Below are 25,253 nucleotides of genomic sequence, written 5' to 3' on the forward strand. Positions count from 1 at the left end.
AACAGGGTATCAGTGTACTGTGGTGGCAGTTTCTGTTAAAACAAGACACAAACCAACGTAACAACTTGTCTTTCAGTGAATTTAATAAAAAGGCATACATTAATAACTAAAGCATCTGCAGATGGACTCACGAGCACAGCCACCTGTTGTGGACTGTGGCAAGTGAGCCCCGAATACAAAGAGTAGTCAGTATTTATACATTTAAAGCATAACATGAAGATAAGTGCAAAGAAGAAAAGAAGAGAAGGATAGAAAGTGTATCAATGCGTCAGCACACAGCAGACAACAGAGCATCACAAGACATAACAAGTATTTCAGCAATCTGTTGTTTGCAGTTACAGAGAACTAAAATGTCAGGTCACTGTCCTATGGTGACGAAGTTGAACATGTGAGGCCCTGAGATTATCTAAAGGTACAGTGTTAAACAGCAGATATGAAAATTGCCATTACAGTACACAGCAGAACTGAGAGCAATAATTATCAATCTTCAGCGGGTAGAGGAGGTTAAACTAATTAAAGTGGTGATATGTTGAGATAAGCAGGTCAAACAGTTCGACATGAACTATTCATTGAGGTTGATATGACCTTATTCAACCTACAGCAACTAGATGTTCTTTTCTGTTGGGTACCGGCACTAGGGATGCACCGATCCGACTTTTTCAGTCCCGATACACATACCGATTACCTGGGCTTTGGATATCGGCCGATAACGAGTACTGATCCGATACCATTGTTTAATTAATAAGCTGTATGCCTTACTGTGTGGAAGTGACTGGGATCATTATATTATGTGTAAGGACACATCAGACTTGAATTCAGTATTGCTTTTCTAACTTCATAAAACAAAATGTGACAAATAAATCGTACACCAGCAACTTGAAGGGATATATTTCAATGCAATGAAAGACTCGTGAAGAAATATTAGATTCCCGTTGCCCTAATTTATTATCCTTCCAAAGTCTTGTAGGACTAGTCATAAAATGTTGGGCGATGGCTTAATACATTTTATCAATACATTTTATCAGTGTTGTATTGGTTAAGTTTGTTATGATTTATCTATGTTGTCCTATGACCATTATTAGAGGTTAGATCTTGTGCTAGTTCATGTAAAACATGTCGGTCTAGATGTGTTTCACTGTCTTAAATACACTTTATAGGTAGGGATGGGGATCAAGACCCTGTTCTGAAAGAACCCAGTTTCAAATTTCTCGAAATCATCGGCATATCGGACAATAAGATAACATTCACCGACGGCAGTGTCCGATGTTTATGTGTTGTTCTGCATTTTTATTTTATGTTTAAAAAATTGTTTTTGTTGGGCTAGGTAATAAATTCTTCTCATTGAGTATATAAATAATAAATCATACACCAGCAACTTGGTACAAAAAAATAGAACAAGTAATGTATATGGTAACATAGAATTGAATTGAATAGATCGGCCCCATTGTCACTGATACCCGATCAAGCTATTTGAGTCAGTATCGGTCTGATACCCAACCCGGTATCAGTGTATCCCTAACCGGCACATGATGTAATAGAGGGAAATGAGGTTGTTTTACATTATAAAGCAGGTTCAAGTGCTATATAAATACTGTTGAACTATCAAAACGCTCAATATACGGAGAAATACACACAGCCCGTATTCAGAAATTGTGCGTTTGAAAAAAGCCGTTAGGATTTCTGTCCATTTGTGATGTCACAAATATACAATATTTATATCATTACACGGTTTTAAACATAAACACTCTAAATGTGTCCCAGTCTATTTCCTGTTGCAGTGTATGTAAATAACTTCAGCTGTCAGGAAGTAAACATGGACCCAAACTGTTGCCAGGCAACGCAATTCTGTTGCAATTCTGTTGCAATTCTGTTGCAATTCTGTTGAAATGCACTAAAACGGAGCGTTTCAGACAGAGGGTAAATACAGGTATATTCAGGCAGACAGTATGAGGAAAGTAAAGGGTTTTTGGAACATTATAGCATGTAAACATGTTTTAGTAGAAACACAAAATACAAGAATGAACCTGAAAATGAACACGATATGGGACCTTTAATTTTTTTCTAGGTGGTCATATAAATGCTAGTTTAAACACCATGAAAAAGAGTCAGATAAATGTGAGACGGGTGGTAAATGTGGGAAGAGAGTGGAGCATCTGTTAGAGATAGGGGACAAACAATTACAGGTTCAAAGGACTTTATTTAAATATTTAAACTAAACAGGTTTAACATCCAGATAACTTATAACTTATTTATAAAGTCATGATAGTTTTTTGTAGTCCACCAGTAAAACCAAATAAAGAAAAAGAACCTTTCAATTTACGAGTAGCACTTGAATGCAGCACTCCTTGGTTGCCTCGCCACTGCGCAGCCGTTTGTGCCACGTCAAACCGTGACGTAGCAGGAGGTGTAGTCTGTAGTCCGGGTGGGAGGCGCCCTAAAACCGACCAGTACAAGAAACCACCCTCCAACTGGCTGGCTTTAATGGTCTCAAACCCACAGACGAACACTTGTGAGAGGTAAGAAGCGTTTTAATATTTCATTCATGTTATCTTTTAAGGTTTAACCGAGCTATGCTAACTGTTAGCTCCTCAGTTAGCCGCCGGGTAGTCTCTAGCTAGCTGTCAGTCTCATGCTGCTGCTGCTGAGGACTCAGTGACTGATGATAGTTTACATAGAAACACACCTTTATCACTGCATAGTAACAGCTGCCTGATTCATTACACCATGCTAATACTAATCCTCTGCTACCAGTGAAGAGGCAGAGATACCTGCTGTGTTTTTACTAGCAAAATCCTATTAAACACTTCACACAGTCTCCAGGAAACTAAGTTTTTAAAGTATAATGATGCTTAAAGTTGCCCTCCAGGAAGATTTCCTGGTCCAGCTAGATGCTCATTGTGGGTTTGGGTGCAAACAGTAGTAGTAGTAGTTATTTTAATCAAATGCTTTGCTTTACAGTTCCAGTACAAGATGTAAAATGTCATGCTGGGTGTTGTATTATAGTGTCACTGGTTGTCCTAGTTTTACCAGCAGTTGCCAGGATTGTAGAACCACCCACCCACTTAAAAAAAGTTTTACATGTAGTTTACATAGAAACACACACTTTTATCACTGCATAGTAACAGCAGCCTGATTCATTACACAATGCTAATACTAATCCTCTGGTACCAGTGAAGAGGCAGAGCTACCTGCTGGGTTTTTTGCTTGTATAGCAGCCTCAAAATCCTATTAAACCCATGACACAGCCTCCAGGAAACTAAGTTTTAAAGGTCCGATATTGTAAAAAGTGAGATTTTCAGGTCTTTTATATTATAAAGCAGGTTTAAGTGCTTTATAAATACTGTTAAACTATTAAAACGCTCAATATACAGAAAAGTACACACAGCCTATATTCAGAAATTGCTGTTAGGATTTCTGTCCATTTGTGATGTCACAAACATACAATATTTAGACCATTACGCGGTTTTAAACGTAAACGTTCTAAATGTGTCCCAGCTTATTTCCTGTTGCAGTGTATGTAAATAACATCAGTTGACATGAAGTAAACATGGAAGTTGCAATTCCATTGAAATGCACTCAAACGGAGCGTTTCAGAGAGAGGGTGAATACAGGTATATTCAGGCTGACAGTATGAGGAAAATAATGTGTTTTTTGAACATTACAGCATGTAAACATGTTCTAGTAGAAACACAAATTACAAGTATGAACCTGAAAATGAGCACGATATGGGACCTTTAAAGTATAATGATGCTAAAAGTTGCCCTCCAGTAAGAGGTGTGTGTGTGTGAGGATTTCCTGGTACCAGCTATAGCTGCTCATTGTGGGTGTGGGTTCAAACAGACTAAATAAACACCCCAGTAGTAGTTATTTCAATCAAATGCTTTGCTTTACAGTTCCAGTACAAGATGTTGATGTCATGCTGGGTGTTGCATTATAGTGTCACTGGTTTTCCTAGTTTTACCAGCTCTTGCCAGGATTGTAGAACTACCAGTTAAAAAAAAGTTTTGACATTCCATCAAACAAAACGATCTCTCCTACGTCATGTTAAGGTAATAACTCAAATTCCATTCATTATGACTATACTTAACACAATCAGATTTAATATATTAGAATCAGCCTCAAAAACCCAACATATGTAATATGTGTGTAATTGTAGAATACAAACTCCTCTTTATGTCTTTATAACCCCCAAATCTTTTCAGAAATATGAGTGAAAGACATGACCTCAGTAATATCCTCCTTAGTGGTAACTATGGTCCTACTCATAAGTACATCTAAGGATGACTTGAATGCTTCGAAACTTCGACTTTTGCTATGATAATCGACCTCCAAACCAGTATTGGAATGCTTCATTTTTTAAATTTTATTTTATTTTTGTATATATATATATATATATATATATATATATATATATATATATGTATGTAATATTTTTTTTAAAGTATTAATTTATTGGGAGTAACAACAGGTGTACAGAAACATACAAATCAATGCAATGCAATCAAAGACTCGTGAAGAGTTATTAGATTCTCCTTACCCTAATTTATTATCTCAAGTCTTGTAGGACTAGTCATAAAATATTGGGCGATGGCTTAATACATTTTATTAATACATTTTATCAGTGTTGCATAGGTTAAGTTTGTTATAATTTATCTATGTTGTCCTTAAAAATGCACTATGGCTATTATTAGAGATTAGATCCTGTGCTAGTTCATGTACAACATGTCGGTCTAGATGTGTTTCACTGTCTTAAATACACTTTATAGGTAGGGATGAGGATTAAGACCCGGTGCTGTAAAGACCCAGTTCCAAATTTCGCAAAATCATCGGCATATCGGCCAATAAGATGACATTCATTATGTGTTGTGCTGCATTCATTTTGTGCCGGCTAAATGTTGTGTCGTTAGCTGTTGATTTAATAACATTTATTTTATGTTTCAAAAAATGTTTTTGTTGGGCTAGGTAATAAATTCTTCTCATTGAGTAGGTTGTTTCTATATATATATATATATATATATATATATATATAGAGGCTAAGGGACTTTTGAAGCAGTTATTTTTCATGTGAAAGAAGGTTATTTTAAAGGTTGTCCATATTTTGATATTTTTCTCCCAAAGCCCCCTCCCACCGAACCCTCACCCACTGCTGATGCAAAAAGGATAAAGAACAAAAAACAAAGTTAAATTAGATTTTTAAAAAACTAGTAAAAAAAAAGATAAATTAATTAAAATAAAACAAATAATAAAAAATAAAGTACACATTGACAGTAATGATAATTATAAGATAAATCCCCAAAAGTATGTAACAATAATGTTTAAATCCCCAAATATCCCATGAAATAAGAAATAATCCAACACCATTATTCATTATTCAACATGAATTATTATTAGTTATTCTCAGACGGATATTGCTGTGTTCAGTAGTTCGGCAGCGTTGCTAAAATGGGGGAGATGGAGATAGACAGACTGAAGAACAGCCTGCTGCGCACTGCCGCGCCTCAAAGCGAGGCTTTGAATACCTTCGAATATTTCTCACCAAAGCTTTGAAGCCCAAAAAAATGGTATTCGGGACAGCTCTGGTATGCAGTAATCTGATGTCCCATACTTGAGTTTGTGTTACTCTTTTGATAGTCATAACTGACAGCTCTTATTAAAATCATTCTTAAAGTACTGGTACTAATAAAATGTGGTAATGCAGGGTATTGCGATACCTTTCTAGCATCGGTATATCGTGCAACACTATTATCTTGTGTGCACAAGATAAAAAGATATCACCTTTCGGGACTGTAGGGGCTCCATAAAAACGACACTAAGTACGTGATAAAGACACATAATCTGATGGATCACATAATTCGGTATAACACCGGCAGCGGAGGTAGTACTCATCCCATTTTTCATCTGTGTTTCAGTGTGGAAGAGTTAATCAAGAAGCACCGTTCATCATGGACCCGAACGCCAGCGGACTCGCCATGAGGTTGGCTGAAGCCGGCCAGTCTCACCTCCTGCAGTTTTGGAAAAAGCTGAGCCCCGAGGAGCAGGGCGACCTGAACCTTGGCCTGCAGGGGATGGACTTCCAGGAGATTAATGGATTCTTCGCGAAGGCCATGAAGACGTCTAGTAGCAGCAAAGACGAGAAGATGGACGCCCGCATGGAACCGGTGCCCCGGGAGGTGCTGGGGAGCGTGACGAGGGACCGGGAGAGTCTGAAAGAGTGGGAGGTAGCAGGTACGCTCCATCAAAAATATGTCTGCCCACATAAAGTGTATTCACACAGCTTCCTTAATGTTTTACATGCTATAAGGAAACAAAGGATATTTTGACAGTATTTGTTTTTATTGGATTCATTACAGTGTCATACAGTAGAAGGGAACATGTGAGCAATTACCAGTTGTTAAACTTGTAAGACTTGCCTAGTTACTGCAGGAACAATTACAACTCTTCTAAAGGTATGGCCCCGAGGTGAGGGGGTAGGAAATATTTCCTGGTGTCAGACTGGATAGAACATCAAACGGTAACCCAGATACTTTGATGTTAAGATGGGTCAGTGGGCGTTCTGGTAATTTGTGTTATTCATATTTTCAGATGATTGACTTCCCGCACCAAAAGCAACATTTTTAATAAAACTTTATCTTATCAAGAAGTACACATCGAGTAGCATCCGAAACTCCCTCGTTGCTCGCTGTGTGGTTGTAGAAACTCACAAACTATTCCCAAGCCTGCGTAGATTTGAAATATGAGTAAGCCAGTTCATTATGCTTTGCGCAATCCCTCTTGCAGTGGGGGTCTGACCATTTTAGTGAGTTTTTTTCCTTGGGGAGGATGACAGTGGAGGCAGGCACCGCAGAACATCTGGTCCTGATTTGGGCCTGACGTAAACGGAGTTAAGCCTGACCCTCATTCATGAGGTCACTCTGTTCTGTCAGGACCAAATCCGTGTTCAAGGCGTGGTGTGTGTGTGTGTACGTGAGACTAGTCAAAGTCTAGCCGGCCCGCCCAGTCCACTGGTATAAACCTTGTCTTTTGGCACTTGTAATGAGACAGTATTGCATGAAGTCACGTAGCAGCAGTTTATTTAAGATAAACTGGAAGCGTCATAAACCAGTGAACCAATGATCCACAGTAAAGGCAATCAAAGACTCATGAAGAGTTATTAGATTCCCCCTTGCCCTAATTTATTATCTCGCCAAAGTCTTGTAGGACTAGTCATAAAATGTTATGCGACGGCTTTATACATTTAATTAATACATTTTATCATCGTTGTATAAGTTAAGTTTGTTATTATTGATCAAAGATGTCCTTAGAATGCACTATGGCCATTATTAGAGATTAAATATTAGCTAGTGTATCGAGATTGTGTATCAACATGTCTGCCTAGATGTTTTTCCACGATCTTAAATACACTTTATAGGTAGGGATGGGGATTAAGACCCAGTTCCAAATTTCTCATAAACCAAAAATCAATGAAGTCCGTTTTTGCCTCGTTGACTGTAATCGGCCTATCGGCAAATAAGATGACGTTCACCGACGTCAGTGGCCCATTTTTATCTGTTGTGTTGCATTAATTTTGTGCCGGCTAAATGTTGTGTTGTTAGCTAATGATTTAATTACATTTAATTTATGTTTCACAAAATGTTTTTGTTGGGCTAGGTAATTAATTCCTCTCATTGAGTAGGTAGTTGCTAAGGGACTTTTGAAGCAGTTATTTTTCATGTGAAAGAAGGTTATTTTGCCCATATTTTTATATTTTCCCCCAAAGCCCCCTCCCACCCAACCCTCACCCATTGCCGATGCAAAAAGGATATAGAACATTTGGTCAATTGGTTGCTGTCATAGGTATATATTATGTTGAAGGGGGCCCTGTGTGTTCCTTTCAAATAAATGCCGAGCATCAGCAGTGTTTATTGAAGGCTAGGCAAATTACATTCTGTTGTTCAGAAATCAAACACTCACAGACTCACAGTTAAGCCATAAAAGCAAAACCAGTTCTGTCGTCTCGTCTTTCTACCAAATAGTAGAAAAGTATTGATAGTGGTATCAATGAAAAACCGCCTTGAAAATGGTATCAATATCAATACAAATGAACGATCCCCATCCCTATTTATGTGACAGATATTCTTGCTACTATTTATGCCAAACTGTTGCTCTCTGTGCTCCTTCAGGTCTACACTGCATCTCTCAGAGTAAAGTGGCGGTGCTGCTGCTGGCCGGGGGCCAGGGAACCAGACTGGGGGTCTCTTACCCCAAAGGCATGTACGACGTGGGCCTGCCGTCCCACAAAACCCTCTTTCAGATCCAGGCCGAACGCATTTTGAAGCTGCAACAGCTGGCTGAGCAGAGGCACAACATCAAGTGCTGTATTCCCTGGTAAGACGTCGTGTTATATGCTTTGGGAAGAGATACGTTAGTGTGCCTGTCAGCTGAATTGCTGCTTTATTTGAAGAAAACAGATCTAAGCAACCAAATACTGTCTCTCTGTTGGTAATGAGAACTACAACCATTTGCCCCAGTTGTGCTTGCGTGACGATTAACTGGGTCATATCACTGCCTCAAAGGAAGCTCAGTCGATGAAGTTGTATTACTGGAAAAGGATTAGTTCCCCGTGGAGCGGATCAAAGGACAGTTTTAAAGTTTTAAAGATGAAGATAACTGGAAGGCAGTGAAGTGCATAAAGTCTACCTAACAGTGTAGTTAGGGTTTAACAATCACTAAAGATTATGTCAGGAATGACATAATCCTCAGCAGGTCTGATTCTGTAAGAGAGTTGTTAAATTTTTATTGTCATGTACTTAAACTTTATACGTGTGTGGCTTGGGATGACGTTGGTTTTGTTGTAAGTTTTGTTTTTGTGAACAGGCTCTGAAATTTCCAGCGTTTAAAAAAGAGAGAATTTGTATTCACTTGGAAAGGTTTTCCTAAGGATGTACCCTCTCTTCCCTCAGCTACCTGTTTCTAGAGTTGTTCCAATACTAAGGATGCACCGATCCGACTTTTTCAGTCCTGATACTGATAGTAATACCTCGGCTTTGGGTATCGGCTGACACTGAATACTGATCCGCTACCATGTGTGTTATGTGTAAAGCTATGTTCACACTATGAGCAACTAAAGCAACAAAATAGCCAAACATGGCGTTGACGTAGTTATGCCGTTAAATTGCACTCAGAACTGGCAAACGGTATTTTTGTAGACGGAACCGAACAGGGTGAAACAAAAACATATGACCATGTCGTTGAAACACTACAAACAAAGTTGAGACCAGCTCAACTTTATTTGTAGCACGTCACACAACGACAAAACTAAAATAAAATAAAAATTAATTGAAAATTCTAAACTTTTATAACTTTGATGAGAACATCTCTACCTGTTTTCACACTTGATTTAAAATAGAGAGGAAAACAAATAATGCAATGCATTAATCAATGGTGCTAAATTCCTTCTGTGTTGCCTTCAGGTACATCATGACCAGCGGCAGGACAATGGAGTCCACCAAGGACTACTTCTCACGACATAACTATTTTGGCTTGGACAAGAACAACATCATCTTCTTCCAGCAGGGCATGCTACCAGCCATGGACTACAACGGCAAGATCATCCTGGAGAGCAAAGGGAAGCTCGCCATGGCTCCCGGTAAGACCACTCTGGATGTGTGGCTCCATTCACTGTGTTGTTGTGTCTTATTATTGCCATGAGGTGTTTGTGTGTTTCAAACGAGTATCTCTGTGTTTCAGATGGGAACGGGGGTCTTTACAGAGCTCTGGGGAACCAGGGCATCATAGATGACATGGAGCGGAGGGGGATTGGATTCATCCATGTGTACTGTGTGGATAATATCCTGAACAAAGTGGCAGACCCCTCCTTTATTGGTTTCTGTGTGAAGAAGGGAGCAGACTGTGGAGCTAAGGTTGGTCTCACCTCCTGCTATTTCTGTCTGTTCTTGTCTTCTTTTCTGCTTCAAGATCTTTGTGATACCTTTTTCTAGGAAACTGGGGGCATGCCGACCGCCATCTACTGTAGGTAATACACTGACTATGGATAAGTACCTCATACAACCCAACGTCAAAACACCCAAACTATCACTTTAATGTTGTGGTATCATAGTGGGGCTTTTTAAGAATCTGCCATCTTGATCACAACACCTGAATCAGTGTCACCTTTTACATTTAATTTTTGTGATAATTATGGTCTTTAGTTTTGTTCTACCTCGCTATCTTCCTTTCATGTCAGGTGCTGCATTTTAACAGGAGAAAGTTTAACAGAGATTGACACAGAAGCAGGTTATAAGCTTATGTATTCCCGTCATAAAGCTGTTTTGATAGAATGATCCCTCTCTATTGTGCACCTGCAACACTGATATGCTCAGTTATCTCTTATCAGACCAGGAAGTAATGATATTATTGTAAGGATACACACACACAATGTTTATAACCTATCAAATAGGGTGATGAAACGCCCATATTAGTCATACAAATATTTTTGTGTGCAATACATCCACAAGATTATTACAATGAATGTGATCCAGTCTGATCAGTCAGTCTAGTTTTTTTTAAGGAGCTCCTAAAGGGTGACGGATGTCGAGTGTTGTATTATAGGGTGTGGTCAGTTCGCTGTCCCAACAGCTCAACTGTCCTGTTTTTGTACAGCAGCACCTTCCACAACTCACCACTGGGTGGCGATACAGGCCACTCTGTCCCCTCCTGCAGTCATCCTGAGCAATAAATCCATCACAGCTTTCTAGGAAATTTGAGGGTTGAGCCCAGAATCGTCCTCCACTTTTCATCACGGTCTCGGATAACATCAGTGTGATGTGGAGAACGCCACTTTTTCCGAAACAGTTTCTGTGGACAGAGTGTACTTTCATTTTGGGAGGGAAAAAAGCTTTTCAGGGTACAACGGTTGAACTGGAAACTTATTTTTTTCACTAGTGGATAAACCATATTCATAATTAAATATAACTTTTTTAATCTCATTTTTGTTTGGAGAGTAATATGTATCAGTCCAGCCAACTGGACATGGAATAAATAGTTGGGATGCGCCTCACAGAACAGGTCCATCAGTTTGACAACACATTACATTATAGATACCTAAAAATGTACATGTGTTGTTCAAAATGGTTTAACTGTAGATATTTTCTGAAGGTATTGTAGTGATTATACTTATTTGCATGTTTATCAGAAATGCAGTAGTAAATAGTAAGAGATTTTAAGAATGACAAAGAAAGAAAAAGCACAATAGCCCAATAGAACAACACATCACCCATTGAAATAATAATAACAATAACCAAGAAAGAAAAAAAAAAAGAAGTAAGAAAGTAAATAAATAAATGAAATTATATAAATCTAAGTAAATACCTTAAAACAAATAAATTAAACTAAGCAGATAAAAAATAAATGAAAAGTAGAAAATAATACAAAATTAAATTAATAAAATAGATGAATTAATAAAATAGATATACATTTTTTATTACATTATTGCTCTATTTAATGAATTTATTTATTTTTTATTTTTATTTTATTGTTTTTTATAGGCTGAGTCCTTACTGCAGTGGCTTTGCATCCAACCTCCCCATTTCATAATTATCACTGTCAATATCAAATTAAGGCTAAAAGCCAAATCTTTAATCTTAAAATAAATAAAAAAATAGATAAATGAATAAACCTGACATACATATGTGATGAATTCCAAAATGGTAGTAACTCCTACTGTTTGTTTGGAGAGTCGGTGCTGAGTGGTTGAGATCTGGGAGGGCATGACATTATGTTGTCACATTGAAGCTCTCTGCTGTTGGGTGCAAAGTGGTGGCTGGGTGGTGAAATGCGACATCGTTCACAGATCTGTCGGTAACAACGACCTGAATTTGAGGGGAAATTTGGCCATTTCTGCCACTGATATAATGTGAATATAAGCATGATAATGCAAATACACCCTTTCAAAGAGCAATTCACTTTTAATTCTTAAAGAATATTCAGACATTGGAATTGGAATGTGAAAAAAATATTAAAATATCCTAAATAAATTAAACATAAATAAAATAAAACCACAAAAGCAAAACAATAAAATAAATAAAAAACAATAAATAAAATGGACTCTCCGGCTCTGTTAACAAAAATTGCATTAAAATAAATACTAAACATTTGGCACAGTGGTATAGAGAGTCATTCATCCATTATACAGGCAATAATATCCTGCCAATCCAGTTTCTCAATGGTTAGGACCTTTTGTTAACAAAAAGTGCAAAGTAACGATACTCTCTCACTCGGCTTACAACCAAAATGTTCCCACACCGGAGCTGTGGACGATAAGTTGATAATGTAACAATTATTGAGGTCATCATGTCCATATTAGGGCTGTCCTCGAACTCCACTAAGAAATTCTTAGTCGACTAACACTCAAATTGATTAGTTGATTTAATCGACAGATCTGTAAAACTGAGTTTCTCCACAAAGAATCGCACAAAAGCATCACTTTAAATTTTGCGTTTACCAGAGATGTGCTCATAAGTTTCTTAGAAATAAGTCATTCAACATGAAAAAAAGCATAAAAAAACGACTAATCAACTAAAGAAATCTAATAGCAAAATGACGATTAGTCAACTAAGAGAGGGCTGCGCCAGTCCATCTATTAAGTCAATTTAGTAAGGCAAGGCAGCTTTATTTGTGTAGCACATTTCAGCAACAGGGCAATTCAAAGGGCTTTACACAAACATTCAAGAACATTGCGACAAAGTGCAAAAGAACATTTGTAATTATATTATTAATTATTTAATCATTTAATTATTAATTATTATATTAGTAATTATTGTGACAGGCCTAGTTGGGTCTCCTGTTGTAAAAGTTGTTTGAGTAGTTGTTGCCAAGGCTGCCACTAATAGGAAATACTTAAATGAGGGATGGTGGTGATGAGGTCCAATATTTCCTGCTTGATGCAACAGGATATGATCTTAGAGTTATTCATACATTTATGACTTACTATTGCCGTCATGTTTTCCTTAATTAGATTTAGAAAAAATTATTCATGCCATTACAACTTCATCAAACACATCAAGTACACGTTGTTCTTGTATTTTTAGTTCACTTTATCACAGTTTTGCTTCCACTTCTTCTTCTTCTTCAACGTCACATGTAAATGAGGTCATGCTTGTTAGATTGTGTTCTTGTTACCTACTCAGACTGACTGTTTCGAGGCACATTATTACCAGTGCCACAGTGAAATATTAGTTTTTTATTATCATCCTGTGTATATATCCTCCAGCAAACACAGAGTAGATTTAAACATTTAACTGTGTGGATCTTCAGCTCGTACGCTCCTGTTTGACATTACGAGTTGTGCGGTGGTGGAGCAGAGATGGAAGCGTCAGATCAGAGCAGAGACCCACCCTCCCATCATAAATTACTAACTGGTACTACGCTCCACTACAGTTCATGTGGCTTCATTACCACCACCACCCCCCCTACCCCTCACTCCACCCCGTTCACCAACCCCCTCATCAGGACTCCACTCTGTCATTAGCCACCAGCAGATGGGGAGAGGGTTGTTTTCATTCAGTGCAGACATTAACTTGCTGGCTGTATGAAGTGGAACACACTGAAGAAAATCTGATCCTTTCGTAGCCGTTTTTGAGTCTTAAACTTTTGGCTTATTTGTACTCCTCTGCTCTTCCTTTTTTTTAATGGGCGAGTCCATCATTTTTTTCTGTTTTTTGAGGTTTTCATATCATTCTGTAGCTTTACAGTGGTGTGGTCTCATGTATTTAAATCTGAACATTCAAATTTTGGTCAAAGTATGTATGTTTTAGCGTCAGAATGCCCTTTTCCCTTCATGCCCTTCTAAAAACGTTTTCCCACGTAGGTTTCTGCATGATGATGCCTGCTACATGTACAGTATATATGCATCCTTATAGTTGGGTGTATTACATACAGTAACTTAGATGGCGGTCGGTACACTCACAGTTTTGAGAAGCAGAAGCTAAGCAATATACTGCTGTGGACGCCATGTTGGTTTGGATCTGAAAGTCACACAATAACACAAACTAACCGATCGATGTAGCAGTATACCAGCAACTCCCGTGTTCTGCGAGGTAAAATTACTGATTTTGTGAATGTAGTCTGGTGGCTTTGAAGACAGCGATGTAATGGCTTCAGTTCCCTGTCGGAAAGGGCTGGCTGACGGCGAGGTAAAGCGGTGAAAATATTCTATATAGCGTACACTTAATTAAGGCTGCAACTATTGACTATTTTCATTGCAGATTAATCTGTTGATTATTATTTTCGATTAATCGATTAGATGTTTGGTCTATAAAATGTCAGAAAAAGGTGAAAAATGACGATCAGTGTTTCCCAAAGCTCAACATGACGTCCTCAAATGTCTTGTTTTGTCCACAACTCAAAGATGTTCAGTTTACTGTCATAGAGGAGTAAAGAAACCAGAAAATATTCACATTTCAGAAGCTGGACTCAAAGAATTTAGTTTTTTTTTTTTTTTAATATTCAAAACGATTAATCCATTATCAAAATAGATGGCGATTAATTTAATAGTTGACAACTAATCGATTAATCGTTGCAGCTCTACACTTAAACTGATATATTTTTTTTTTTTTAGGTGGCTAAAATAAATTTTTCTGCTGCTCCCGTCCACAGCTCCTTTACCTCGCCGTCAGACAGCCCGTTCCGACGGAAAACTGTAGCCGTTATATCACTCTCTTCAAGCCAACAGACTACATTAACAAAAACAGTCATTTTACCTCAAAAAAAGACATGCTAGTTAGTGGTTAATCTGCTAATTCGTAGCATATTGCACAATTAAAGCTGACTGACATTTGGATCTAATGTGTTAACAGTTGTGCAGTTTTCAGGTCAACAGTTTGCAAAGAAAAAGTCTTCTTGTGTCACCGTTTCCAGGTGGTGGAGAAAACCAACCCGACAGAGGCTGTGGGCGTGGTCTGCAAGGTGGACGGGCTTTATCAGGTGGTGGAGTACAGCGAGATCACCCTGGCAACCGCTGAGAAGCGCAGCGCTGATGGCCGACTGATGTTCAACGCAGGAAACGTGGCCAATCACTTCTTCAGCTTCTCCTTCCTCAGGGACATAGTACAGTAAGACTAATGCACACTGAACATTTTAGGCTTTAATGCAGTTTGTGCTCTTCTCTGTCAAAATTATGGCTGTCCTCGACCAAAGAAATTCTTAGTAGACTAACACTCGTACATTGTTTCAGCTAATCAATTAGTTTCTTTAATCGACAGATCTGTGAAACTGAGTTCCTCCACAAAGAATCACACAAAAGAACCAATTTAAATTTTGTGTTTACCAGAGATGTGCTCGCAAGTTTCTTGGAAATAAGTAATTCAGTATGAAAAAAGCATAAAAGGCGACTAATCGGCTAAAGAAATTTTAGCCGACTAAGACCCAAACAACTGATTATTCAACTAATCGACTAAGAGGGGGCAACCCTAGTCAAAGTGGATAAATTTGGAGTAGTCCAAAGTCCAAAATGGCAGCAGCACTACCGCAATGAATCAGCTTCTTTTCTCTGTTTTGTACAACAGGAAGTACGAGCCGCAGCTGCAGCACCACGTGGCCCAGAAGAAGATCCCATATGTGGATACGGAGGGTCAGCTAATCAAACCAGACAAACCAAATGGGATTAAAATGGAAAAGTTTGTCTTTGACATCTTCCAGTTCGCCAAGTGAGTTACAGTGTGTTTCTTTCCATAGAGGGTACAGACCAGTGTGTGTGACAGCATCAGCAGACAGCCTCTCACCTCAAACTAAAAAGCCTGAGAATACAATGAATATCTTATGCTCCTTTTGAGAGGTGGCTGGATTGCATATGTTCTTCTGGCAGGCCTCCGGGCTCTGGGTTTGACTGGTCCTTGATCTGTCCTTCCATGCATGAACCAACCCCCTTTTTTTCCAGTCCCCGATCCCTATCCACCAGCCCCAGTCCTGCCGTTGCTCCGAGGTCTGGTCCAGCAGACTGCCAAGCGCTCTGCAGGAGGATGGAGGTTTATGAGCTGTTCACTCCTTCCACCTCCTCCTCCAGTGTGTTGCATGACATCAACTTTGAGTCATGTCACTACTAATAGAACTATACATCTAATGAAAGGATTCCTGTAAGGATTGACTGATGGAAAAAAAACACTGCAGACACATCCAGCTTCCTTCGAGGTTTATTCGTTGTATTTCAAAGTAAAAAGGATGAGAAATGGTTTTCTGTGTTGCTGAGGAGATGGATTACAGTTGTGCCCAGACTGGCAGCTTTAGCACAATCCAGATGGGCTGAATCACTGTGCAACCAGATTTTTAAAAAAGTTCTACTCTCTGTTCTTTCTCTGTACTGTTTGGCTGAAGATCTCCCAGTCTGTTGTGTGGCCACATGTGCCATATATTATGTATGGCTGCTGTTCACCTGCCAAGTGTTTTTTTATTTGCTTCTACTATGTAATGCAAAAGTTATTCAGGCCTGATTATGTGATTAGTTTGGATCGAGCCCCCAGTAACAGTGCTGGTTTGTGAGTTGATTTTGGCGTAGTGGCCACATTCGATATTTTAGGATCACATGATGCACAATAAGACTTTCTTTTTCCCATACAAACAGCTGTAAATCAGTGGATACAGTTTTCAGAGTGTCACAAATGCCCTGAAATGACTGTAAAATGATGTAAGACCAGAATTTGATCCATTCGGAAATTCAGAAAAACTTTTTAGGCATACTTTCACAGGAATTAATTTTATTTAGTGCTGTCAATCGATTAAAATAGTTAATCGTGATTAATCGCAAATTAATCACACGTTTTTTATCTGTTCAAAATGTACCTTAGAGGGAGATTTGTCAAGTATTTAATACTCTTATCAACATGGGATTGGAGAAATATGCTTGTTTTATGCACATGTATGCATATATATTTATTGGAAATCAGTTAACAACACAAAACAATGACAAATATTGTCCAGAAACCCTCACAGGTACTGCATTTAGCATAAAAAATATGCTCAAATCATAACATGACAAACTACAGCCCAACAGGCAACAACAGCTGTCAGTGTGTCAGTGTGTTGACTTGACTATGACTTGCCCCAAAACTGCATGTGATTATCATAAAGTGGGCATGTCTGTGAAGGGGAGACTCGTGGGTTTCCATAGAACCCATTTTCACTCACATATCTTGAGGTCAGAGGTCAAGGGGACCCTTTGAAAATGGCCATGACAGTTTTTCTTCGCCAAAATTTAGAACAAGTTTGGAGCGTTATTTAGCCTCCTTTCCGACATGCTAGTATGACATGGTTGGTACCAATGGATTCCTCAGATTTTGTAGTTTCATATGATACCAGTAGTAGCTGAGTAAAACTCAGCCTGCTACAACCACCGAAAGACAGAATAGCAGCCGGGCCCGATGGCGGACCGTCAGATTTTTAAGAGGTTAATTAAAAATCGATACAGCGTTTTAGAGAATCAATACAGTATCGCAAAACATTGATAATATAAAATCCCGATACTCATGTGTATTGATATTTTCTTACAGCCTTAGTATTGTATGACAGCAAGACTGGGTACGATTGTCCACCCTTCGCTGTGTTTTCCTGTGTGCTGATGTGCTGCCGTGTTTATCCAACAGGACATTTGTCGTGTACGAGGTGCTGCGGGAGGACGAGTTCGCCCCGCTGAAGAATGCAGACAGTCAGGATGCAAAGGACACGCCCACCACAGCGAAACACGCCCTCATGTCCCTCCACCACCGCTGGGTGCTGAACGCCGGCGGCCACTTCATCGACGAGAACGGCCGTCAAGTGCCCGCCATACCCAGGTGACCACAGCATGTCATGTCGCTTCACAAGACATTCACACACACATCGTGTTTGGCATGAACACGGGTTCTTCGTGGTCACTCCCCACACTTTGTGTTCAAACTATATGCTTTTTTGTTTGTGTGTGTTATAGACATAATATTCTTTTAGCCTCACACTCTCACTTCCCCTCCTCTCATGCTTGGTCTTGCTCCTGTGTTTCCCGTGCAATGTTTCCAGAGACGGAGCAGCAGGCAGTGTCACAGATGATGGCAACAGAAAGTAATTATTGTCCCCCTGCAGTACTGAGGTGCATGGTGATGGGGTTTTGGCTTTCTTTCCCGCTCGCTCAGACGCGTTAACACTAAATAACATTTCTTCTGATCCCCTTTCCTTCATTACCACTGAGAAGAGGAATCTATGCGGATGCATGCCAGGCGGCAGACATTTTTTATTTTGTCTTTACAGTCAGTTGTGATGAAGGAAATGACAGCGAGGATCAGTTTAGAAGACTGAGAACACAGTGCTCTTAGCGGCCTGGTCAGATGATGTGCAGTCATAATGACCTGCTGACAGATCATTTTCCCCTCAGATGGTTGCTACTAATACACATAATATATTGCATGCTGGGTAATGGGTACCGTTGTGGTACAACTCTGCAATAGATGGATGAACTTGTTGATTTGTGTGTAAAATCGTTCCGACGAGCCCAGACGTTCATTGCTTGCTAGTCAGCCTTTGAGTTTATTCCACCTGCTTTTTTTTTCCCGAGACATTTTAATAAATGAGCATGTGCTTCAATAACATTCATGGCACCCATGAATGTTATTCTGGCTCTTTTAAAGGGTTTGCTTTTTCCTCAATCATTCAGCTTTTCTTTCATTCTAATGATACAGCTGTGTGAGGGCAGCTGCTCAGAAAACACCTGAAGCACCTGATGATTAGTGACTGTTGTCTGTAATGATTATCTAGAAATAAACATGTTGAGTGATGGCAATGTGGTGGCAAGTTCTAGGGGTGATTGGATTATATTCACAAGAGGTATAAAACATTACATGTCCCTTAGAAATTAAAAAGAAAATACCACTAGTTTGTGAGGGAAATATCTTTATTCTTTGATTTTTGGGAAACATTTTTACTGTATTAATTTAGATATTTTCCAAAGTAAAAGTCCCTAGAAGTGTATGAGCCAACTTTTTCCCATGGTCTAAAAATCACAATAAATTGTAATATCGAATCGCAATATTTAAAAATCGCGATACATATCGAATCGGCACCCAAGTATCATGATAGTATCGAATCGGGAGATAGGTGTGTCATCCCAGTCCTAGCAAGTTCCCCCAGTATTTTTGTTTCAGAAGCACTGGGAGGAGAAACAACCACATTACCTGTCATTCATCTGTTTTCTTCTAGAGGAAGTCTGTTACGGGTCAGAGGGCTAATCACTGGTCATGTTTGGGAATGATGAAGCTCTAATTCTCTGCCTTTTGAACTCTAATCACAAGCCGGCGTAGAAGAACAGCTGTGTCAAGGACGTACAGCTGTTTCTCTCTCAACTACCGTCCCTCTGCTCTTTTCATGAGACGATCACTCATTCTGTTTCAATTTTCTTCTTCTTCTTCTTCTTCTTCTGATCCTCCCTGAACTCGTTGCTTGTCCAACGCAGCCTGAAGGACGGAACGGACCTGCCAATCAAGTGTGAGATCTCCCCACTGGTGTCCTACGGGGGAGAGGTAAGGAGGCGAGGCCTACTGATGGAAATTCCAGATGTTGTTCTGCTCTTGAAATAATCTGTAACAATGGGTCTCATTCACCAATATCTTCCTAAGAGTTTTCTTAAATTTATTCTTGAGAAAGATCCTAAGAAAAGTCTGGATCAGATTCATGACGTGTTCTTAAACCGCAGAATTGTTCGCACCTGTGTTCTTATAATGACGAATCCCATTGCCCACATAAAAGGGCATGAGACTGCAGGGCCGTGGCACACATACGTAGAAACTGAAAAGAAAAGTTTTAAGGAAAAGAATTAAGGGTGTGTTCCAATACCCATACTACCATACTATTTAATATGTCACAAAAACATGTAGTATGTCCGAATTAGGGCTGTCAAACAATTCAAATATTTAATCGCACATTTTTTATCTGTTCAAAATGTACCTTAAAGGAAGATTTTTCAAGTATTTTATACTCTTATCAACATGGAAGTGGGCAAATATGCTGCTTTATTGAAATATATGTATATATTTATTATTGGAAATCAGTTAAAAACACAAAACAATGACAAATATTGTCCACAAACCCTCACAGGTACTGCATTTAGCATAAAAAACGGCATGTGATTATCATAAAGTGGGCATGTCTGTAAAGGGGAGACTCGTGGGTACCCATAGAACCCATTTACATTCACATATCTTGAGGTCAGAGGTCAAGGGACCCCTTTGAAAATGACCATGCCAGTTTTTCCTCACCTAAATTTAGCTTAAGTTTGGAGCGTTATTTAGCCTCTTTCGCGACAAGCTAGTATGACATGGTTGGTACAAATAGGTTCTTTAGGTTTTTTAGTTTCATATGATACCAGTATCTTCACTTCGCAAGTTCTGTTAATTCGTTAAAGAAACTAGTCGCGTTAAAATTAATTTGCGTTATCACCAAAATAATGCCAAAAGTACCAGGATATCCTACTGCATCCAGTTGCATTTTGCATGCTTTTCTGGCTATTCTGACCCACGATCCTCTGCAGTGGAAGATACGTCACATTGACTGAGCCGCCAAGAGAGCACAGACAGACGACAGCTCATTAACAGCTCATTTGACAGAAGACGGCAGATATATATTACCTAGGCTCGCACGGCAGCTGGATTCTCGCGATGTCCCGAGATCACGCGAGAATCAGTTATTTTGCATAAACATGTCGGTACTCAAATGTGCGGCTGTCAATCACTCGCAAACTCCGATCAAACGGTCAAATTAGGCAGCGCTGATCAAATATGAATCAATATTAATGCTGTTTAATTAATTACGTTAATGCCTGTTTCTCTCTTCAAATGTTTTAGGATAATCTTGTAGTGCACGGTTTAGCTGTAAAATGAGAAAGTTTGTGACTCCGTTGTGAAATCTGCTGAAGGAACGCCAAGTTCCGGTCACATGACCAGAGCACAGCCAATAGGAACGCTCTCTCAATAAAATGACCTGTGATTGGTCAAAGTCTCTCATCACGGGCTAGATTTTCTAAAGCCTGAAAACAGAGCCATGGGGAGGTGCAGAAGTCTAGTTATCTCTCAGAACATTTGAATTACAATATGCAGAAAGGTTATTATGGAATTTTTGCCCAATGATGCCAAAAATATTCTACCTACTGCCACTTTAAGAACGGTTAAGTGGCTAAGAACGGTTGGTGAATGTCCTGATGGTGTTGTTTACTACTTTAAGGGTCTCGAAGAGCTGGTGAAGGGACGAGAGTTTCATGCAACTCTGATGATCGACGAGAACGGAGTCCACGAGCTGGTGAAGAACGGAGTTTAGACAATGAAGGAGAGAGAGAGAGAGATAAGAGGGACAATCCAAAGACCAACCTCCCTTTGTCTCTCAACATTTTATCGGGGAGAAACTGTGATCATCACTGTGCAATAATAACAAATGTCGCGTGCACGTGTTCATGAAAGAGGCCGCCCTCTCCAAAACGAATGAACGAGCCAGATGAAGTGTATCGTTTACTTTTCAGCACCAAGTTTTCTCTGCTTCGTATGTTGATGTCATACTTTATTTGTTTTGAAGAGCACTTGAACATAGCGTTAAAATGAAGGACGAAATCCCCGGCACACCGATTGGATGAAGCAGTCTTCAGGTGCATCTATTTATTTTGCTTATGAGACTTATTTTTATATATACTGATAGATGCTCTATAGGTGGGAATGACCATCTACTCATTTTACCTGGTGATTTTTATACAACATTTGACTGAGGTGATCAGAACGGTGTTTCTTACTAGCATGTAATCAAGGTACATGGTACGGGCCTGTGGGGGGTATTTATAATATCTGCTTCTCTTCTGCTTGTAATCATTGAAGATTAGATATTATTCAGCTTTAAGAGATGCTATGATTTCTATCATCTTTATTAAAGAAATTTCCTAATTGGAAAACCTGCTCAATGTGTTGTCTTTAGTGTCTGTGTGATTACCTGTGTGCATACAGGCTATACTATTACTTTAGTAGCATTGGCATGTTTTCCACGAACAATATGTGAATGTGTGACTTTCACTGGCCTGTGTCTGCAGGCCGTGTTTTTTGCATTATAGCTTCGGGTGTCTTGAATCAGAGTTTCCAGCACAGGGTTTATGTTTAAGATGGGCCAGAGCATGCAACGCTGCTGCTGCTGCTGCTGCTGCAGCAGCAGCTACTCAGGAAATATTCTTTGCGACTCCTTTCTGACTCATCTTTCTTTCAGCTCCATAACTGCATTATGATGTGAAATAACTGCAGTATGGGTACTTCAGCAGAAAAAACACTTTACTTTGACGGTGTCCCAATCTGCATATGGATCAGATTTAAACTAGTGTTAGTAATCTTCAAAAACATCTGTTGAAAAACATTCTGACAGCAATCAATAAATCAAAAGAAAAATATCCGGTAGCCTCTCTGTGGCTGTGCAGGACTGTAATAAGCCTGATCGATCATTTCATCCAGCCCTTAAACTGACATTAAGTAGACCATGGACCCCCATTTCATAGGATTTTGTCTCAGGGTCCCCCATCTGATAGGTGATAGCAGTAATAGTTTTATTACAGAGAGTGCATTAAACCCATGACCAAAATAGTCATACATTATGTCATTGTGTTTATTATGGATGGAATTATAGTGAAAATAAATGATTCCCCTTTTTGCTGGGGATCCTACCTGCCTGTCTACCTAGCTGCATGCAGTGTTGCCGGATTAGATTGCCAGTTTCCAGCCCAGTCGCAACAACTTAAAGGTCCCTTATTGTAAAAAGTGACATTTTCATGTATATTATAAAGCAGGTTTAAGTGCTATATAAATACTGTGAAAGTATCAAAACGCTCAATCCATGGAGAAATACACACAGCCGGTATTCAGAAATTGTGCGTTTGAAACAAGCTGTCAGGATTTCTGTCCATTTGTGATGTCAGAAATATACAATATTTAGACCATTACACGGTTTTAAACATAAACATTCTAAATGTGTCTCAGTTTATTTCCTGTTGCAGTGAATGTGGATGTCATCAGCTGACAGGAAGTAAACATGGACCCAAACTGTTGCCAGGCAACGCAATTCCGTTGAAATGCACCAAAACGGAGCGTTTCAGACAGACGGTGAATACAAGTATATTCAGGCAGACAGCATGAGGAAAATAAAGTTTTTTTTTAACATTACAGCATGTAAACATGCTCTACTAGAAACACAAAATACAAACATGAACCTGAAAATAAGCATGATATGGGACCTTTAAAATCTGCCCAATTCAATAAAAACAGCCCAAATCATAACCTTGCCATAAAACCATTAAATGTGCAATAGAAAACACATCGTAGGCTACTAATACAAAGCTTCATATCTGCATCAAATAACCAAAGACAAAATGTTAGATAAATAAGTTATCCTCAACAACGATTGAATCCAACTCAGTCAATGAGTGAGAGGGCACAACGCTTACTGAATTATGTATCTGTGTTTTTGACCATAAAAGGGCAGCTTGTTTGGTAATATTAATTTCACAATATTTTCAAAACCCTGCCAAATGTAGACAAAAGCAGCCCAAATTTCATCTACCAGCCGATTGCTATTTTTCTACACCCAACTCAACATGAAATTGTCAGATCTGGCAACCCAGCCAGCCCGTCTAACACTAATGGCAGGTCAATGGTCTTCTTCATGCTGCTAGCAGCTGGACAGCTGTGAGTACTAACAATAGCCATGTTCGTTGTTTACGTTTATTTGTTATATTCTGGGGTTCATAAGGATATTTTGGGGGGAGGCCTGAAGTGAAGAGCTGTCAGTGTTACCGACTTCCTTACTAGATTGATGGACTTTTGTAGCTAACTAGTGCTGCTGGCTACTTTAATTGGAAAAGAAAGAGTTATATGGATAAACTGGATCATTTTTAAAATCTAGTGTACTTTTTATAGTTTCTTAGAATTACGAACCGTAGCTTTAATGTACTGTGAAAGTTACACTACAGAGATATTCTGTTCAGGGTCCAATGAGAGTCCCCAGTCAGTGCTAACGCTACCATGGCAACCAGCTCACAGTGATGCTGACATGCTGATGTTTAGTTGGCAGGTGATGTCACTGTACAACGCTTAATGTGTTCACTATTTTAGTTTAGTGTGCTAGCAGGTATTGCAGGCAAATTTGGACGAATTAAAATCTATTTTTTAAAATTTATTATTTGTTTATTTAACAGGAACAATGGGCAGTCATTGACTGTCCTAGAGATAGATAGATAGCTACATTTTATTAGCAGTCCCTCAGCAGGAAAATCCACAAGAGTTATGATAGATAGATAGATAGATAGTAGCTTTATTGATCCTGAGGGAAATCCAAGTTTCCAGCATCACAGTTCCATAGTGCAAAACATGTTAGTAAAAAGGCTGTAAAAAAGTTAGTAGTGCAAAGTACGAAAACATATACCAGATATAAAAATACAAGGAGATGAAGAAAACTGTTAAAACTGAATATAGTGCAGGGTAACAGCTGTGATACACGACTATTAAAAAAGTGAATATAGTGCAGAAGAGACTGTAAAAAATGAGTATAGTGCAGTGTAACTCCAGTAGCTTAGTCTATGAAAGTGCACTATGTGCATTAACATCTGTCCTGCAGACCGTCCTCCTTTGTCCCCCCCCCCCTCCCTAGAGAGGTGTTGTACAGTTTGATGGCTCGGGGGACAAAGGATTTCCTGAGTCTGTCTGTGGAGCACTTGGGGAGCAGCAGCCTGCCGCTAAACAAGCTCCTCTGTTTGGTGATGACGGCGTGCAGAGGATGGCTGGCGTTGTCCTTTATGGCCGGCAGTCTGTTGAGTGTTCTTTCCTCTGCCACCGTCACCAGAGAGTCGAGCTCCATGCCGACCACAGAGCAGGCCCGCCTGATCAGATGTCCAGCCTCGAGTCACTAAAGTTATCACAATTCATCCTGAGGGGAACACGAATGTGTGAAATCTACATAGTGTCCATCAGTTGTCGAGACATTTAACTCAAAACCACAAACCTCAGATGCTCGGAGAAGTTATGGGATCACCAAAGTCAGAAAGCTTCATCCTCTGGGGACGTTGAATGTCTGCACACATTTCAAATCAAATGGCAATCCATCCAATAGTTGTTGAGATATTTCAGTCTGGACCAAAGTGGTGGACTGACAGACCAACATATTGCCATTCCTAGATGACTAGCATGCCAAAAAATGTGTAAAAGCAGCTGAAGAAAACCTACATTCAATAGACAATAAAATCCTTAAATTCC

At 39.3% G+C, this 25,253-nt stretch overlaps 2 protein-coding genes across 4 annotated transcripts in view; both read left to right on the forward strand.

The window, feature by feature from the left end:
- Positions 1 to 2,380: 2,380 nt before the first annotated feature.
- On the forward strand, positions 2,381 to 21,919 carry uap1 (UDP-N-acetylglucosamine pyrophosphorylase 1). 2 transcript variants are annotated; one of them, XM_074635865.1, is made up of 11 exons: positions 2,381 to 2,516; positions 5,910 to 6,225; positions 8,160 to 8,364; positions 9,450 to 9,625; positions 9,727 to 9,899; positions 14,893 to 15,086; positions 15,540 to 15,680; positions 17,610 to 17,798; positions 18,019 to 18,060; positions 19,445 to 19,511; positions 21,208 to 21,919. In XM_074635865.1, the coding sequence occupies exons 2-11, from the start codon at positions 5,943 to 5,945 to the stop codon at positions 21,298 to 21,300; spliced, it is 1,563 nt and encodes a 520-aa protein (XP_074491966.1). In that variant the 5' UTR covers positions 2,381 to 2,516; positions 5,910 to 5,942; the 3' UTR covers positions 21,301 to 21,919. The 2 variants fall into 2 exon arrangements, with proteins under 2 accessions (XP_074491966.1, XP_074491967.1); XM_074635866.1 differs by lacking the exon at positions 18,019 to 18,060.
- Positions 21,920 to 23,637: 1,718 nt separating this feature from the next.
- The window catches only part of ddr2a (discoidin domain receptor tyrosine kinase 2a), a 54,910-nt gene continuing 53,294 nt past the window's right edge, over positions 23,638 to 25,253 (forward strand). Inside the window, exon 1 of one of the 2 annotated variants that reach the window (XM_074635873.1) lies at positions 23,638 to 23,690. The gene's annotated coding sequence lies outside the window, so the exon portion shown is untranslated. The remainder of the gene's footprint in view (positions 23,691 to 25,253) is intronic. The other variant, XM_074635875.1, reaches the window with a different exon arrangement.

The sequence above is a fragment of the Sebastes fasciatus genome, chromosome 5, assembly GCF_043250625.1.
Source record: "Sebastes fasciatus isolate fSebFas1 chromosome 5, fSebFas1.pri, whole genome shotgun sequence".
NCBI lineage: Eukaryota > Metazoa > Chordata > Actinopteri > Perciformes > Sebastidae > Sebastes > Sebastes fasciatus.

What these genes read in the sequence shown, in the direction of transcription:
- uap1 (XM_074635865.1), top strand. Translation starts at nt 5,943, where the DNA reads ATGGACCCGAACGCCAGCGGACTCGCCATGAGGTTGGCTGAAGCCGGC. An exon ending in GAGCAGACTGTGGAGCTAAG is followed by an intron (nt 9,900 to 14,892) that starts GTTGGTCTCACC and finishes CACCGTTTCCAG; the next exon opens with GTGGTGGAGAAAACCAACCC. An exon ending in ACAGATGATGGCAACAGAAA is followed by an intron (nt 18,061 to 19,444) that starts GTAATTATTGTC and finishes TGTCCAACGCAG; the next exon opens with CCTGAAGGACGGAACGGACC.